Source organism: Taeniopygia guttata, chromosome 8, assembly GCF_048771995.1.
Source record: "Taeniopygia guttata chromosome 8, bTaeGut7.mat, whole genome shotgun sequence".
Lineage (NCBI taxonomy): Eukaryota > Metazoa > Chordata > Aves > Passeriformes > Estrildidae > Taeniopygia > Taeniopygia guttata.
In genome coordinates, this window is record NC_133033.1 from 18,415,648 (window position 1) to 18,435,364 (window position 19,717).

Sequence of the window (19,717 nt, forward strand, 5' to 3'; positions counted from 1 at the left end):
CCATCCTGGAGAAGCAAGTATGGACACCTACAAATGCTTTTGGACATCAGGCACTACAGCATTTGGAGACCTCTCAACTGAAATATTTTGAAGCAACAGAAATGGACACAACTCTATCCCACATCTGCCCATAGTATGATGAGCTAAAGCATTTTTGTATTTTGCTTTTAGCTGTGAGCTCAGTGAGAGGCCAGGCTCCCTAAGCCATGGTGCCATGTGCACACCAGGGCATGTAACAATTGAAGACTTGGTACCAACATGCTTAAGATGAAGAAAAAAAGCAGTAACATTGAGAACTAAAATTTTCTGGCATTATGAAGAAGCTGTTCTGTATCTCATGAGTAATCAAAATGGAGTAAATAGAAAAAACAATACTCCTTAAATTCTGAGGGGGAAAGCTTTCCCAGTCTTAAAAACACTAGCAGAATTCATGCAATATCTACACTTACTATTGCTAGAATGTTTTATCACCATCATTAACTTTGGCACATACAGAACAATAATTACTGCATCAAACTCAAGAAGATTTCTGAGACAGTTAACACTGACTAAAACCTGATACGATGGGCAACAAGAATGTCACATATTGCAAGAGGAACCCCAAATGGTTATGATCATTAAAACTTGGAAATGGCAGAAGGAGAGAGCACGTAACCTAGGTCTTTTGAGTCCAGTCATGCTGGATAGTCAGTCTTATGGGGCAGTATAAGAAACTTCACTGTAACAAGAAACAGTGATTGTGTTTGGGAAGGTTTGGGCACTGCTGACAGAAATAGCAGCATGAAGGAATGACAAGCAGAACCTTGGGGAATAAACACAGCTTAGCTGTCAAACAGAGCACTGCCAAGAACCCACTGTGCAAATAAGTAGTACTGAATAGCTACAGAAAGCACTGATAATCAGACACAGTAATTATTTCATCTCATCTCACAGGAGATGAACAATGGTGAATCTCCTAATCCAACACTTCCTTCTGAAACCTTCTATCTCAGTATTCTATCTACTGCCTCCATTAGTCCTGAAATGCTCCATGTTGTATTTGTATTTGACTTTTTTCAAAGCTAGAATACTTACAAAAAATAAATAAGACAAGCAGAATCATAAGCTACTACATGATGGCTAGGAGATCTCTGCAAGCCCTGGCCAATTTCAGATGATTTTTGCATTAAAAAATGTCAGTTTCGCCTGAAAAAGGAAATAGTTTGTGACTGCACTTGGATAAAGCCGAACCTCCAAACTTTTTAGGTACTATCCAGAATATCCCCATTTTTCAGTAATTCCTGAAAATGAACAGAACTCTAATCTTGACTGTGGTAGGATGAGAACTTCCTCTCAGTAGGAGGCTGCCAGCTAACTGAAACACCAGCTGTCTTCTAAGTGATGAAGAAGGTCAGAGACAGAAGAGAAAAAGAAGCAGATGGGTGAGTGATGAGGTTTCTTGGCTTTCATTCTTTTCATTAATTCTGAGGATGATTATAGTTAAGGTAAAAGCACTAAGTCTGCACTGCTGAGCAGGCCCTGGCAAGGATCACTCAAGGATCACTGCAACTGCAGCTCATTTGACTGCATGGGCACCCATGCAGAACAGCTAAACCAACTGCATGCACCACAATGAAGCAGATGTGTCCTGCAAACAGTGAGCTAACCTTGTCACTAAGCAGCAGCAGCAGCTCAATTCGGAGTGTCACAAAAACTTATGCCCATATAAGTGCACTTCAAATGTAGCCAGACCTCCACCAGAACTCAGTGGCAGCACGGTGAGCATGCCAGGAGCACTTGTTCTACATGGAGAAAGCACTGGAATAGCAAGTAGCAGACCTGGAAACAGCAAAGTGATGCGCTTCCAGGTCTGCATGATGCATCATGTGCTTACTCATTTACAGGTGAATTTATTACAAAATCGCCATGAGCAGGGTCCTATCTGGCAGGCATTTCTAATGAAGTCATTCCTTAATGCAGGAGTTTTTAATTACTTGATCCCAGATACCTATACAGTTACTGTTTTTTAGTGCCAGTCACACGCTTGCATTGCTTCCCACTTGCACTGCCTTTGCCCCTGATAAGTTCAGACAGGATTTGTGCTACTCCCAGTAGCTAATTTTTGACAGTATCCTGTCTTTAATATTGGTACAGGAACTTGTAGACTCCAAATAAGGAAAAGAAAAATTTTAAAATGAGCAAAATGTAAATCTATGTGCACTCAGAATATTGAACTGGAATAGTCCTAACTGAAATGTAGTGAAACGTAACAACATGTCTCCAAATGAGAAAGAGGCAAATAGCACACAAATTATTTAGCATCACTCTCTCTCCAGAACAAATGATGTAAAATAAGAAGGGAGTTAAGAAGCATAGACTAATTCAAGAATTCTTGTAGCAATAGTAGTTAATTGAGAATACCTAACTTAATTTAGACCTTAGTTCCCTGAAGTACTGTTCTTAATGCCTTTTATTTAACAGGGCCCATCTTCTAACTAAAACTTTAGATTAAACAAAAAAAATTACATTAAAAAAAGGTAAAAATATCCATAGAAACTCAAAACCTAAAGCACTCAAATGTAAGTAACTTCATCAATTTTTTGCTAATTAAATTTTAAACTTTCTGGAAGTGGAAAGAGAAGAAAGCATTTCCAAGCAATTAGCAAAGTCTTCACCTTATCGTCCTTGCACCATATCCTCTCCGTCTGAAAAGGAAAATGGCTTTGCAACACAAAGATGACATCTCAGCAAGTGGTATCACTTTGTGGTCAGTCCCCAGAGTAATTAAAACTAATCTCTAGAGAGAAGCTGCATGACAGCAAACAGCTACTGTCTACTGCCATAAGAATATGGGTTCCGAAGGAAAGAAGCTCATTCATAATAGAGTCCTGGGCAGTTCACAAATGGCAGTGGTTATCCACAAGCAGAGCAAACATTACTCTGGCCACCATCCTCCCACACTCTCCCATAGCTTTCTCCACAACATCTCAAACTAGGCCAAGTCTCAGAAAAGAACATTGTTGATCATGACTTCTCAAACCAGGTTCTCAAAACAGGTAGAAACATGAAGTTAAAATGAATTCTTTATCGCCAGAAAAAAAATTTAAATTTCAATATCCAGAGAATGTATACATATTACCTATGACGGCTTTTGAGCCACAGAAATGGCTTCTGTTTCATGAGAGCCTAGCACGTAAAGAAAACATGTTCTTATTAATGTGGTATGTTCCAGGCCAGATGACAGCTCGTTTTGTTTTGACATTTTACAGAAAGTTTACTGAATGGATTATTTTGAAGATACACATTCATCATCTAAATGCTTGTTCAAGCAAATGAGACTCTGACCTCCTTATGACAAAGTATCAGCAGAAGTAGCTTAGACATATTTGGTTCAAAAAGGCATGTTAGATCATTCTGAAAAGAAATCTTCCTTCCCTTCAAGGAAAGGAATAAAAAACCCAGGACTAGCAGCAATTCTTACTAAAGAACAACTTCCACCACGTTCAAGTGAATAAGACAGATTGGGAAACCCTTCTTATGTTGAACATGAAAAAAATTATCAGAATTACTCTGGAATGCCATCTTCAAATATGGGCATAACCCAATGGATTTTAATGAATTATGACAGACACCGTCATTAGAAAAGAAAGCCTTCCATTAAACTTTGCATTACTAGTTCAAAACTTCCCCTTGGTAAAAATGTCTAAAATATTTTCTGTATTTGGTTATGTTATCTATTTCAGTAGTTTTTCACTCATAAAATTAGTCAGACAATCTTACCTAACATATAGTACAACACCATCTCCAAAAAATATAAATGGTTATCACAGTAAACTAAAATAAATGTTATTGTGATACTTACACAAAAAGTCTTGGCATAGCCAGGAGACTCTCACTAGCATGTTCTAGTCTAAAATCCCCTGTGCTCTGACAAGAGATCATGGGGTTAGTGCAGTTACTGATTGGCCCTTGCTACTCTCACTTCCAAGTGGGCAGCCTGTCCTGGGGCTAGCATGTGTCTGATCACAGAATCCCCACAGCTGACCCAGAAGGGACTACATCCTATGCTCTACACCAGACTGAGGATATACCACAAACAGATAGGATAAATGCCACTTGTACCGGAATTGCAAAGCCCCTTGGGCCAGGGGTTAGACATTCTTTCTAAGCATTCTAAGATTCTATGTTCTGTGGACTATCAGGCAGAGTATTAACAACATTTACTTGAGGAACACAAGGGGAGATGGTCTCAGATCTACTCAGATCTACTCCATGGGCTTAGCAGCAGCTACACCAGTGAAATGATGACTTGAAGAGTCTCCCAAGGGGTGTCACTGAATTTAATACCTTTCTACTTTCTTTTTCACTGACATGTTTCTTTATTTTAAATCTGATTACCTCAGCACTCTTGTCAGGATAGTTTGTGATCATCCCTCCAGGAAAGCCACGTTTTATTGAATTGTTTTTTAAGAAGTCAGATATTACCTTTTCTAAAGGGCTTTCTACTCTGGGTATGCTGATCGTGGGCATCTGGGTCAGATTATCCAGATGAGAATGCTCATGTTCTGGCTGACGTCCTCTGAAGTTATTTACCACACAAACAACCTAGAAGGGATTTGAAGATAAACAGAATACCTAAGGAACAACTCATTTTTTCAAGCTTTGATCCTTACAATTATCATTAGGCAGAAATTACACCAACTTTAGTCACAGCTTTACAGCAGAAACACTGAAATGTGAAGTTCATGTTTTACAGAAAATCCTTAATTAATATTTCAAGACAAATGACTTTCAAGCGATTTATTGGTACGTGCATCATTTGAGAACCAAAAAAAACTCTTATCTAAAACATACTCCATTACTGAAGCTGCACAATAGGACACCAATTATTATCAGTCTCATGAAGAGATGTTTTGCAGCATCACGTGGCATTAACCTTAAATTCCTGGGAAGGCCAGCGCCATCTCAGTTTTGATCAGAAAATACTTTCTCAAATGAAGAGTAAGAAGGGGAATAAGAAGGCAAGGACCATGCCCAAGTCTGAATGTTACTTCAAATCTGCTCAGGGAAGCAGATTCCCACACAGGGACTTCGGATGTGATGTGTAACAGTTTGTGCTTCTACTAATTACAACACTCAGCTGAGCAGTAATGTTTGCCGACTGCATTTTCTTCAAAACACAACTAAATTTGATGTCATGCTACTGGACACCTTGTGTGGAAGGGAACCTTTGGAAATGCAGGCAGATGTATTAAAGGAGACTCGCAGCTACCCTTGCATGTCTCAAGGAGTGAAAACACCCACCCCAGCCATCCCTGGGAAGGTTCTCAGCCAAGCCATGCTTTCAGATCCAAGATCTTGAGACCAAGACCCTGTGATCCAATAGTCAAGCTCAAAAGTGTTTTCATGGAAAAAGACTTCAAAGGTGTATTTAGCACTATTACAAGTTGCCAGGCAGACAAACCTATGGGCATTAAACAGCAGTGACTGTTCTATTCTATCGTCTTGCACTGCAGATATTAGTGAAGGTGATGAATAGATTGGAAATAGTTTTCTGACACAGACAGTAGTCATTGGCAACTGTGATTAACTATCTGGTTTTAGAACACAGCTCCAGAAAAAGAAAAGGCTAAACAAAGATTTTTTGACATAGAATAATATGAAATTTCAACATAAACCTGAACAACTATGAAATAAATTCATTAGAGTTATTGTAAAGCCAGAAAAACAAATGTTACCCTATTCTCTGATCAATGTGGGTACCACTATATTGAATTTAATACTTTATCCATGAAATCATAACAATGTGTTATTCTGAGGAATATATACGTCTTGCAAGTGGGCCTTGCTGCATAAATTACTGTTTGAAATGCAACAATCTGGTTTATATGGAAGTCAAAAGAGACAACTGGATCGGTCCTTTTTTGACTTCACATTTCCGAGTATATGTAAATACGACTAAGAAAACTGATGACTAATAAGCAAAACTAACAAACATGTCTTTTGTTATTTAGTTATCTGAAGGCTTTTTTAGAAATACAAACTTATACATTGATTTTTTTTCAAACAGAAGTGACACAGACACACACTTACCAAAAACACTGCTATAGATATTCCAATTACAAATCCTGCTATTACATCTGACCAGTGATTTCGATACTCTGCTACTCTGTTGATTCCAGTAAGGAAGGCCAAGCACATTAAACCCAAACACAGAACAGGTTTTGCAAGCCTTGTTCCTCTGGCTTTCACTGTGTTGGTGATATACATCTGAAATTTAGAAAGGAAGAAAGTGTAAGACTGATGAATAAAAGCTCTGTATTTTGTTTGAATAGAATATGTGTATTTGTTGCTTTTTTCCTGGAGTGGGGGAGGGTGTAAAGAAATTAGGAAGTAGAGTACTAGATAAAGTCATCACATCCTTTTCCTAGGGATACAGAAAAAGAATCAGACCACACAGCAAAATTGCATTTTACATGAACCTGAAAAGCCTACAGAAAGCCAGACAAATTGGACAATCCTATCTGATTACTCTCAGTCTGTGTACTTATTTATGAATGCATAGAAACAAAGACTAATTTTTCACTGGGCAGTGTTGACAGTAACAGAAAAAATATTTACCCTGAAGTACTATTAGTACTATTACAAGCTGCCAGCCAGAATAAGAAAGGGAATACATAAAGACTTTTCTTTAATTTGCAAAAACCTTTCTTCTTATACACCACTTCTTAACGTGACTAATTAGTGATTTGTCAAAAATCAGTGAAAAGGTAAAAAAGTGGCAAAGAGCAGTGAAAACTGAACTAAATTCCAGCATCTATTTTTATAAATATAGTCTCAACCAGTGAATATAATAATAGTTTCAACCAATGCTGAACTAATACAACCCCATGCTTCACACAAACCAATTTAAATGCTGCAGGTTTTATGCATCAGACTGAGAAATCCATTTGTTCTGCTGCAGTCTAATTCTCCCTGTGCAATACTTAATTAAAAGCAGTGCCTGATAACAGAGCAACTCTTCTGCCCTAAGAGTGCATTAGTGACTACCAGGTTTAACCCAGAACTTTCCAAGCTCAGATGAGCCAATAGAAGAGATTAATACCAAATATTTGACTTCCCATTCTCTTGAATCTTAGCATTAAGACTGCTTGCAATGCCTCTCCTCTCCACCCCCCAAAAATTATACTTCAACAAGATTTTTGACAAAAGAAGTTTCTGCTCTTTGCAGAAGATATTTCTGTAATTAAACCACTAAATCCTAAATCTTTAAATTTTAAACAGGATCTAAGTTTTTACAAAGAAGAATGCCAGTATTTTCTATGGGGTTTCACTAGAAATTCCAAATTTGTAATGCCATCACTTTGGACTGAGAATGAAAACAGATTAGCCTGCATTGAAGAACCAGTACCACTTCTTTGGCCATCAAATGGGCAGTCCTTTGGGTTTGTTTGGGGATTTTTGTACTGTCTGAAACTTTGGTGGAATTTACCAGGGAATCAGTTTACAAAGTGTTGCAACAATCGAGCCAAGAAGCAGTTCAGAAAGTATGGCTGTAGTTACCATAAATTAAGTGAAGAAGTAGTGGTCAGCGTTGGTCTAAAACAAGTAACATCTAACAGTATTTTTGTTCAAAACACTAGAGAAAGATCCATGGCTTGGAGGATGAAACAAAGCTTAATCTTAAAATAACATCAGAGAAGTCCAACACACAAACCTTCAGTGTACTTTATATGATGAACAGGAAATCAGTAGAAAGATTTCCACTAATTCAGACAAAGGAAAGGTGTGGAAAAAAGAGTTTTGGGGTTCATCTTTAAGCCACATGCTCCTCTCTTCTTCCTATACTGTTTCAGAAACAGTTGATTTTTTTTTTTTCTGATTATTCTTTTATCTTAGCTCCTTGTACTTTTGCAGGCTGTCTTCAGTGAGTTACTCTTACCATGTGGAAAGGTGATAAGAGAACTGCAACTTTCATATCCAGCTTTTTAGCCCCACTGGCTTTCTCCAAGCTATAGCCAGGACTACATTGAATTCAGCAATCACCTGTTTTAGGGAGTCTCATTGTTCTACTGGATACTACCACCATTATCCACACTCACACTATGTGTTAGGACAGCTGGTGCTACAAAAAACACTGGAATATTTTTAATACTCAGTAGGAAAATCAAATTTCAAATACAGCTTGGGTAAAGTTGACATAAGGGAGTTAGCAGAAAGCTATCCTGCATTTAATTCTGTATTGTGTTATATTAATTGAAATTACTTCTGAGAAGGAAAAGCTTGCTTGTTTAAGGCAAGTCACAGTGACTTATTTCATTTATCTATAACAATTGGTCATTGCCCAAGAAAATTATCTCAATTTTTAATAAGACAAAACATATTATAGTACAAATACTTGATTCTGCAGTACTTCAATCAAATTTTAACATTTCTAATTCAAAGCGGAACTGAAAAAATGTTCTGCATAAAATTCTCTGAATGTTTTTACAACCAAGTATGTCCTTCAAATCCCTACTCAAAGCACTGAGGAAAAGCAACCACAGATTCATGCTGTGCCTCACATGAGTAGAGACCTCCATTTGCCAAGTCCCCTCCTTATATGAGCAGTCATAGTTGTCATGCCCAGCTCATTATTCAAAATAACCTGAGGGTCCTGCCAGCATAGGTACCATATCTATCTTTTCTTTAAAGAACAGGTACTACTCATGTAAGGAATAGCATTACAATACAAGACAATCAATAAAACAGGCCAAACTCTCTTGAAACAAGAGACAAAAGGGCTGTATTCGCAAAACTCTATATAGATTCCTCCAAGGAAGGATTCACAGATACCCATTTTTAAAGTTGGCCTCTTGCAGCTCTAGTATAACATATTAACAGTCAACTACCTAATTTATACGAAGAATAAAATATGATTAATTTTCTTCTTGATTCTGGTGGAAAAACTATAAACCAGCACATTCAGTAACTGACAAAGTATAAACAACCGGAAAAGATGACAGAACGTTTCACTCACTTTTAATTGATATAAAATGCAGTATCAACAAAGGAAAATAGCTCAGTGATTTAAAACATTAGTAGGAATGAATGACAGTATAACTTTTTACAGGGCTAAAGAGGTTTACTGAACAACTTTATCTCAGCTTCTTTTAAGAATAAAAACTAGGAGAGGAGTTTTCTAATGAAAAAAAACTTTTGCATTAGTCAACAGCAAGACCAGCAGCAGAGATTTTGTATGTAAGGTCAGGGATTGATACAGTAGCTAGCTTTAATATAGCAGGCTGCATATTCCCCTGCAACATCAGAACTATAGTGAATCTTCTCTCCAGGAACTTCTGCTATCACTGCTCCTTTTTCCTGAAATAAGATTTTAGTTTTAAAAGATATAGAGCTGTCACCAGTAAGCAGACACAGGCAGAGAGTCATGTAAGGAGGTGGATTGTTACCTTATTGCACAATATAACAATATTTATTATGTTTTCAGAAAATCAAACATTTGACCCTCAGTCTTCAAGATACTAGAAGTGAAGCTGTAAGAGTACCTCATAAATTGAAAGAAAACCTTTCATTTAAGTGGGTTTGAAATATGAATTTAAAAGAAATTATCACCATCACCACCAAAGACAAAGCTACCTGTGAAGTTTCTGATGTGACTGGCTCAGGCCACAGTGTAAGGAACAATGATACCCTTGGCATTTAGCTTGTACTGGTCTTGTACTGGCTTGTACTTCAAAAGTGTCAGGTTGCAAGTCTCATGTGAAGTTTGTCCTAAATCTAGTACAAATAAAATAATTCCAAAACACGTTAAGAAAAGAACAGGAACTCTATGTAAAGTGCAGAACAAAGTGGATTCCTGGGCTATGCTGCAAGCTCTTTCTAGGCATCTTTCAGCTATCTTTAGGCCCACCCACTCCAACATCTAAGCACACAAACACACGTGTAACAGGTCTCAGAATCCCATTTTAGCTACATTGGAGCTACACATCAGGCTGGGTGCTCCAGCCAGGAGGGAAGCTAATTTTCCTTGCTGATTTCATCAGCCTGAGGCCTAGGGATGCAGGTAAGAAGATCCCTCCTGCATCTGCCATTTCATTTCTCCCTGATTTAGATGGACAGTGTTTGCAAACACTGGGAGACTGACAAAGATGACCCGTAGGGGAACAAGAAGAATGAGCAAGAAATGGGTACAGGCACCCATCCCAGACAGCTCTTCAAACATAAATTATCTCACGTTTTCTTTTGCTTTTACAATGGGCTAGCATTAAAGAAATTATCTTGAACTATTTAAATAATATAAGTAATATTATAAATGTTCTACCCAAGGAATTTTCAATACTCATCAGACCTACAAGAAAATAGACACTCATATCAAAAAGCTGAAAAAATAGTGGGCTGTTGTAGTCTATAAACAGGTTCAGTATTTAATTAGAATTCAGTTTGACAATCCAAAATCTTTTAAGCTTCCTTTGGTAATAATTAATGTGTCAAACTATTTCTAGAGTAAACCAAAGTCATATTCTCGAATCATCTGGGTCCTTCTGCTGTCCACTGAAGGTTTCTTTTAGTGTTTCTGAAGCCTCCTCCAGCTTTCTCTATATGCTTCGACCTAATTATTTATGTATGACATTAGACCAAAATTAGCTTTCAAAGTCAGGGGCTGGCTTAGCAAAAGGAAAAGAAAGCTCCAGAATTCTGGACCTTACTATTAATTTCCCCACTATAAGCTCCCCATTGCTGTAACTGTAAAACAACTGGAGAAGGTAAGAGGTATCTTTCTCTGTACCGAGACCATAAGGCACCTATTACAAAGGCTGTTTTCTTGAGGATCTGAATTGTAATGAAGAGCTGACTGACATGAAATTTATACAGGTCTTCAGACAAATTCCTGGATCAAATGGTAATATTATTATTTGGTCTGAAAGAAACCAATGCACTCAATTTGTGAAGCTCATGACATATGTTTTGTTATCGGTATTGAGGGATACTTGCTGCACCCGATACTGAAAAGAAATTCCACATTCCTAGCACTGTTCCTGAAAAGCAGCCAGAAGAACCCTTTAATTTCCTAACAAAAAATGGACAACAAAGTCAATTCAGTGAGGTGGCTCTGCTAGTCCTTTTCTTCCTAAACACTCCCTTAAGTCTGTCTGAGAAGCCTATCATGCCCATTTAGCTGGCATCTAACAGGCACTTTTAGACAAAGGACAGGCGAGACTACACCTACACTTATAACTGGATCAAGGAGTGCCTCTGAGGAGAATGTCACCACGCTGCCAGCACTGTTACCCAGACTGTCTTGCTGTCTTTTCCCAGTGACTTAGAAACATGCCGAACAGCAAAATCAATGCAGCAAAATGCCAGGAGCAAGAGCCTTGCAGAAAACATGATCATGGGCCAAAGAAAAGTTCTGCAGATAAGAAAAAATTATTTGTAGGCTTCACAATCTGCTAGTCCCGTGTGAAGTCATGGTTGAGGCCAAGGGTTCAGAGTACAAAGCAACAAAAGCTGCCTACAGACTGTGTCAACTATCAAGACATGAAGCCTGTTTCTCTATCATTTCAAACCCAAAGCAAGCGTGAAATGTGTGCAGTAACACAAAGTTCAAACACTATCTTACCCAACTGCTTTTGTGCAATGTAATAACGACAACAAAAAAAGGGCAAAACTTAATATAATTAAAATTTCCCTTAAACTACAGCTAGCCATGACCAATCCCCTAGGTCTGCACTACCAAATGATAATTGTTAGTCACAAGTCTTAAATTTAAATCTATGAGATTAGGCTGACTAAATCTTCATATATCACTTTGGAATCCTAACAAAAAAAGACTCATGACTTCTACTTCCTGTGTCTCAATTGTAGAAAACATACTAAGTATGTGCAGGCTTGGCTGCTTCAAAATTTACCTCTAATTGTCCAGGCTATATCAGCTTATGTATATCAAAATGTGTCTTATACAATTATATACTGTTTAATAAAGCTGCAGTGTTTGCCTTAATACCTACGTAACAAATATTGCTCCAGCTGGGTGAATTCCAATGCTGGTAAGAAATGAAAGTAGACGCAGTCAACTTATTAACCCAACTCAACCAGAAACAAACAAAGAAACAAAAAGATCTCCAAAAAGATCAGAGCAGACACCTAAGGAAAAATTCAGGTACCAGCCAGATTAATTAGAGATTTCAGAACAGATTTACAGTAGGTTCATTTCAAAAATACTGGTACACTGGGAAGAATAAACCTGAAAGTCTGAAGAAGAAAGGCAATGCATCTGTGTTTGGAGCAGGGTAGAGAGAACTGCCATTCAATATTTCCATTGCTAAATCTCTCTTGATAGGTACTGGAAGTAATGGAGGCAAACACTACAAAGCTCTAAATACTAGCAAAACAGCTGTTCGAAAATGACTGCACTTTCAAGCAGGAGGGGAATTCTGAGTTACCATAGCAGCCACCCACTCTCAAAAGGGAGAAAAGGGGGAAAATGGAAGACTCAAGAACTTAGATGAAAAAAGAAGCTATTGTTAACAAGACAATATGCACAGATGCTAGGCGATAAGGATGCGGCTGCACTTAAATGGAATGAGATAGGGGAATTATTAGATAAAGCATAGGGTTTTTTTCTAAATTAGTTGATTCGTGAAAAATCACACAAGCATTTACTTCATCACCTCGGAGAGCAAGGACCCTTGGGTCAGCTCTTTGTGTGTTTTTTTTTTTTTTTTTTCCTTTAAGCTGGTTTTATTTTGTGCCCAGCTGGCTGAAATAACCAGGGAGGATTCCATAACAATCTCTCCCTCTCTCCAAAAATTTCTGTTAACCAAAAAGAAAGAACATATTGTACCAAAGATTATATGCTAATGAAACAGTGAGTAATATATGGAGGTCCTTATGTCCATGCTCTCAGTAACTGTTGTAGCATGGCTCATAGAAAGAGTAAGCTACTGTTTTAAATCTTCTACTCCAGTGAACAGTGATGAGAAAATTGTTATTTAGGGCCAACTATCCTGATAAACATCATGGCAGTGTAAGGACATGACCCCAAATACTGAAACATTGATTTTTTTTTTTTTCTCTTGGAGTGTAATAAACAGTATCTTTAGCTTCAGCCATGCTTAGAATTTAAGGAAAAAAAAAAACCACCAAAACAGCGAACCTGACAATATTGTAACAAGTAGCTACTACAGGAACTCAGAAGTCTGAGAGTAGTTAATAATGCTATAGTTAAATAATACCAGTTTCAAGCACCATGCAGGAGTAATGACATAGGATATATTCATTTCTATAGTTATTGAAAGAGCAAATAGTAATAAAATGGATCTCAGCAGCTTTAATTTTTTGTCTTGCTAACTGTATATTGACCACAGACGAGGTTTGCATAGAGTATTCTTGCTCATGTCAAAAGCTACTTATATTAGGTATTAAACCTTACTGATGTCTGCTTTTTGTTTTTAAAATGCATTCATACTATTTTACTTCCTGCTTTGCAGTAGCTGAATAGCTGGTTTCCTAGTTACTCCGATTCTTGGCAACAGTAGAAATCAAACTTTACAGATGGATGAGAAATATAGGAGCAATTAAAATAAAAAATTCTGAGTATTTTCTAAAATAGCTTGCATCAGATTTAGAATGTTTCATCCTTAGATATCTCCCCAAATAAAGACAATACTAGAAGAAGACTTGTACTTGCCTCAAGTTAGAATAAAATATTATTGTTCATCTCTTATTTGCAAACACTTGCCTGTGCTAACTGATGATCAACATCTCTTTAACAGACATCGCTCACAAGGAACCTGTAAATGTTACCATCAGTGCTGCAGATCTTAAGCAACTGGTTCTAAAACCCTGTGCAGAAGCACTGAGTTGACATATCGAGGCTGGGATCTTTGCCATGTTGTCAAGTATCAGCTTCTAGATCAGTTAAAAGCTGGCTTAATTGGCATGTGCTCAAAAGCAACACACACTCACACACATGTGTATCTACATGTGCATATATACACATACATACACCTATGGGCAGGCCACTGTCCAAACACTGAGGGAATATAAGGGCTTACTCCTGCAATGACCACAAAGCTCCACACACCTATCTAGTTTCCCCCTGACACTGTGAAGGCAGCCCTGGGCTCATCCAAAGGGCTGCACAGGGCTGTGAGTACCAGCACAGGTCAGGTAAGATACTCCCACACTCATCTGCTGGGGAGAACTTGTCCCCAGCAAAGGAACAAGATGTGCTTGCTCCTGCTTAAGACTAGAATGATACGCACTCCAAACTACGCCAAAGCTACTTGAGTGAGACTAAATGGTGACTCTTCCTCTCCCTGCCCCTCCACACCCTATACAACAGCTCTGATCCAGGCAGTCAATGCCAGGTTTTGTCCCAGTGCTGTTCATCACGCCCTGTAAAAGAGAGGAGAGAGGGAAAAAAGGGTGCATTGTCTTGTAGCCCACTTTATTGCGCAATAAGAGCCAAACTGACTTTGCATGAGGTACATATAAATACCAATTCTGATACCAAAAGACACACAGGGATATTGAGAAACGTGCAGGGATCAGACATACATATAGCTCACCCTTCTTTTTCACCTCACCAAAGAATATGGCCATGTGTGAGTCTATTGATCTGCACTGGGTTAAAAGACAGAGAGGTACCACTTCCAGTCAGAAGAAATCCTTACCCTTACTCCTTAGCACCCAGCAAAGGATTGTCCCACACACCCTGGAAATGGGGAAAAGTAAACCAAGGAACTGGGTATCCTAAATCCATAAATGATAACCTTTATGGACAACTTGTCCTCTCTTAGCATTGTCTTGGCTTTCAAGACTCAGAAACCACAACACCTTGTCAGAATTAAGACAAATGAATCTTTCTCACAGTAACTCACAGAAGGTTTGCATGCAGAAAATCAGCCAATTTTGGGCCTTATCTTCTGCCCATTCCTCCCTCCTCCCCCTCACAGTGCCAGCCATTTGCTCTCAAAAGTATAGTGATATTAAATAATATAACATACTTACAGCCAGATACATAGCTGCATATATGCTTAGCGCTGCTTCTTTGGATGGGAAAGTCTTTCTGGCTTTCATGATAAGGTCTGGATTTCCAGTACAGGCATGTACGCTACTGATGAATTGGGTATACTGTTTACATCCAAGTGCTGTATAGTTGGGTTTACAAAGTGCAAGAAAATGGGGTGCAAGATTCCCTGTTACTACTTGTCCAGCATTTACAAAGATGTCCGTAGCAAACAGTCCAAATGCATAAATTCCTAAAGAGGGAAACAAAGAGTTAAATTTCCTGACAGTTTATAGTATTTATCACAGCAGTAGACCAGCTTCTTCCGTTCAATAACATGAAAAATCCTCCCATGTACTGTACCCTGAAGACTACGGCTCATGCTGGAGATGGTATTTTCCTACAAACTGCAGCAGCAACACTGCACATGCCTGACGTCTCTCCCATCTTTCATAGGAACACTCACCCCTTGTGCAAGTAGCCTGCTTTCCTAGGCCCCACAGCCATGCATATCCCCTGTTTGAGGTAGCTGGCTTTACTGGTACCTAACTTTTGCCCATCTTCACTAAACAGAAGTGACAGAGGGAAATTCTTCACCCGATAAATCTGCTTGAAAACCAAGGTCAGATCCTGATGGAGAAGTAACTTGTCATAACACACACTGAAAAAACCTTTCCCCCCCCCCACTTGCAGCTGTAAAGAATCTAAAGTACTGAATAATTCAATATTGCCATGCACCAGTTGTCTTCATCTGCCTGCTATTGGGTAAATCTCCATGCATGGCATATTAATCACAACATCAACAAAGTGAGCTAAAGATTTATATATTTGAGGAACTACTTATGCTAAAGAGTTTTTTTAATCAGACATATCAGTAAAGCATTAAGTTCATATACTCATTCATTAGAATGTAAATGCATGTATCTGATTACTTAAAAAGATTTCTGCCATTCTGAGGTCTCTCTCTATCCTGGTGTAAATAGAAATTGAGCTCTGGAAGAACATGCAAACACAGCAGCCTGACTGACAAGCCAAGCCAGTGGATGCTTGTTCCAATTCTACCTGAGCTATAGACTTCCCCCTGTATTTCCATGGGTAAATCACCTTACCTTTCCCATACTCCACTGTGAATATGGGTGAGTTCTGGAAAATCCCAGTTTCATGGGGAATTATGAGGACTTAAATGGATCAACATCACAGCAAACATAAATACAGAGTTTATTCCACAGAAACATACAGTTATAAAGGTCAGGATTTTTCTTAGCAAAGCTAGAGGACCAAGGCTGATTTCTGGGATCCTGCTGGTCAGCAATGTCACACTGATGTTAATTCCTCCCAAGATGCTAGACTCTGCTGAGCAGCACATTGCAGCATATTGTGCCTGGCCATGCCATTTCACAGAAGGACCTTCCAGCCAGTCCTGAGGGTAGGCACTGCACAACACAGGTGGACACATCACTCTGGGGGAACATAATGGGCAGCAATGCCTCATCTGCTGGAACAGCAGAGAAGCCTTTGTCCACTCCTGTCACCCCTATCAAATTTTTTTTTTTGCTTCTGTGGGGAAAGAAAGGATGGGGAAGAAAACTCAGGCACTGATTACACAGAGAGTAAACTGGAGTGGGAGGAGCTCCTCATCATCCCTCTGCACCTCCACCAAACCTATACAAGACATTTTGCTTACAGGGAGCAATCGCGCTCTGGGAAGGCAGGCACAGTTGCTACACAAACACTGCAAATACAGACACAGCTGCACATGCCCTCCCTCCCCGAGACTGGGGCACATAGCAGGATTAGCTGCCCCGAGGCTTCATTCCTCCAGCTGTTTCCTTCAGATGCAGCCATGAGAGAGAAGCAAACAGCAGAACTGAGCCCTGCTATGGCATCCCTACATGTATTAAAAAGCAGCATCTGGAAATGTCCAATACACATTTGGAGTGGTGGGACTCCCCCCTCTAAACACATTTAGAATGAACTAAACAGAAAATATGACATCTCATAGCTACTAAAGTCAATGGGGGAGTTTCAGCTAAAAGCAATGTAGCATGGACTTTGAACAGTTTCCTGCTAGAGACTATAATACAATATCCAAATTAAGAAAGCAGCCAAATTGGCTTGGCTTCAAACACAAATTTATATCCCAATCTCCTCAATTTTGGGGTGTGTGTGTGTTTACTATCAGCTATAGATATGGCACAAGGACACCACCTTTTTCCACTTCACCCCACTTCAGGCCTGCTCGTTGCTTTTCCCCTCAAGTGATCCCAGTTTTTTTCTACTTTGACTGCTGTTTCTGCAACTGTTTTTTAATCCAAACTTCCAAAAAGCTTCATTTGCTACCTAAAAGGAAAACTGCACCTGAGTTAAGACTACACACTAAACATTACACAGTTATCTGAATATTTTCCCCAGGTCAAAATTAAGACATAAGTGATCACTCTCACCATTCAGAAAATGAAAGCAGTAATTTTGCTCATACCAAGGAATCGGATGGTCCTGCGCACCAGTGGATTTATATAGCAACAGTCTCCAGTTAATATTGTTTTCTCTTGGTTTTCAAAATCCTTTGTAGCTAACTGTAGACAAAAGACTGCAGTTTCTCCAACGATAATCTTAGGGGAGGAGAAAAAAGGGGAGAGAAATGGTGCATCAGATTACAGCAAGTAAAATACACTAATATTACAGAGACAGACATCTCATCTTAAAGAAACAAGACCAAACCAGCACAAAAGGTAGCATAAGTGAATCAAGTTCTGTACATTAATCTTCTTATGAGGGATATATGCCTTATGGCTTGCTTTACTTTATTTGCCTTAGAAGAGAATAAATTATTACCACCAGATTTGTAGTCAATATAACATAACCTAGTTTTCAGGATGAGGGGAAAGAGAAAGATCTATTAGTTCAAGAACCACAGATCACATAATGCCCAAGATCTGGACCAAAGTAAAGGCCTAATCCTGCAAGATGCTGAATATTTCAGCTCCCACATGGGATTCACTGACACTCAGCACTTTGCAGGGTTGAGTGTTAAATTTTGGACTATGATAGAGAGAAAGGGGAAAAAAAAAATCCTAATAGAGCTCTTGTTCACATCAGAGGTTTGGTTTGCCAGGATTACTTAACAGGGTTTGATTCACATTTTGCTAGCTAAATTTATCAAGTCTGGCTTTAGCTCTATTCCTCATGCTTGAACAAAGTGTCACCACTGATATTTTAACATTAAGAATGGCCTGTTTCACATTCACTCCACCAAAATAAATGAAGTTCTCAATGTCTATATATCATTCACATTATGGCTGGCAAGAAAGCATAAAAATCACCAAATGAGAAAAAATATATTTTCAATCTAAAATATCTTCTCTAGCTTATGTATTTACCTGTAAAACAAAGCATGACCTTTAACTTACTCACTACAATTATGGATTGAGACTTGATAGCCAAAGCCAAGACTTTAAGCAGATATATGATATGAAGCTTTATGGCAGGGATAATTTAAAAGCAGAGCAGAAAGGTCACAAACTGACCACTGGATTCTAACCTTGATTCACTGTGGGACTCACAGGCAAGGCCCTTTCACTCCTCTACATGAAAAACTTAAAGCTTATTGACAGGTACCTCACACTTTGATCAACAAGAATGAAGACTACCAAAGTGAAATCTTAATACTCAACAAATACAAGCAATAATGCTATCAAATCTGATTAATTGCCGAGATTTTTCTAAACCTTTGCCCTAACAGGAAAATAGAATTCTTTTCATATATCAAAATAGGTCTGAACAGTTCTACAGAATAAATAAAATGATCTGTGGGGACTGGCCCATGTGCATATTTTGTTGTCAACAGGAAGGATGCAATTAATGACATTCCTTAGCTGTTTGTACATTATGCAGATACCCTTGGGCTAAATTGTGGAGGAAAGTGCTACCTATAAATAATGTGGCACAAGTAGCAAAAATAACTCTGGAGGCAAGTATGTAAAAAGCAAAATTTAATACGCCATCAAAACAGTCATTATCTATTACTTTAGACTGGCTTCAGATCCTAGTGGAATTTTTAGATAAAACAGAAATTTCAATACCTGAACTAACAAATACCATCTCTCTGTTGTGATGCAAGCAAACTTCCATCCCAGTAATAAAGTACAATTTCTTCATCTATAATTAGTAACATGAAAAACAATTCAACCTTGAATTCAAGATCATCCAATTTATGAGAAGAAGAATTCAACCCAGTGATCCCTATAGCCCTCATGAAAAAAAAACAACCCAAAATTATCAGTTTTAATGTGATTCATAAAGGTGAGAACAGAAACACTAATACTGTGAGTCACAGTAATGCTTTTCTTTCCTCTCAAGGACTTGGCAACCTGAGTAGAGTCAGATTCTGTCTTTAATTCTTTCTGCTAAACTCAATAGATTTCAGTAAAATTTTCACAGATTTTGAAACTCCAGGAAAGAGCAGAATTCAGCACAAAGGAAGCATCTGTGAGATACAGTGCTCAACCTTTTGCAAGAACACCCAGACTGCCAGCAAGCTCAACTCTCCAGCTCTGAGCAGAGACTGAATCTGCTGATCTAAGAATAAAGGTTGTCTTCTTGCCTGGTAGGGAAGCTGGCGTTTACTAAAGAGAGAACTGCTTGTTCAGTTATAGGAAAGGAGATTTTCACTTCCAGCAATGTCTTCATCGGCTGCATCTAGATCTTTGCTGCTGCCAAGAGTTT

The 19,717-nt window shown here is 38.5% G+C and overlaps 1 protein-coding gene across 15 annotated transcripts in view; it reads right to left on the bottom strand.

Annotated features, from left to right (window-relative positions):
* PLPPR5 (phospholipid phosphatase related 5) overlaps window positions 1-19,717 on the bottom strand; it is a 211,675-nt gene that overhangs the window by 172,842 nt on the left and 19,116 nt on the right. For all 15 annotated transcript variants that reach the window (XR_012057149.1, XR_012057150.1, XR_012057148.1 and 12 more), the window contains exons 2-5: window positions 17,472-17,604; window positions 14,995-15,245; window positions 6,073-6,249; window positions 4,465-4,584 (exon numbers count right to left, since the gene is read on the bottom strand). Coding sequence is in view for 3 of the 15 variants with exons in the window: in XM_072932838.1 (XP_072788939.1) it covers window positions 4,465-4,584; window positions 6,073-6,249; window positions 14,995-15,245; window positions 17,472-17,604 (681 nt within the window). In the remaining 12 variants the exon portion in view is untranslated. The remainder of the gene's footprint in view (window positions 1-4,464; window positions 4,585-6,072; window positions 6,250-14,994; window positions 15,246-17,471; window positions 17,605-19,717) is intronic.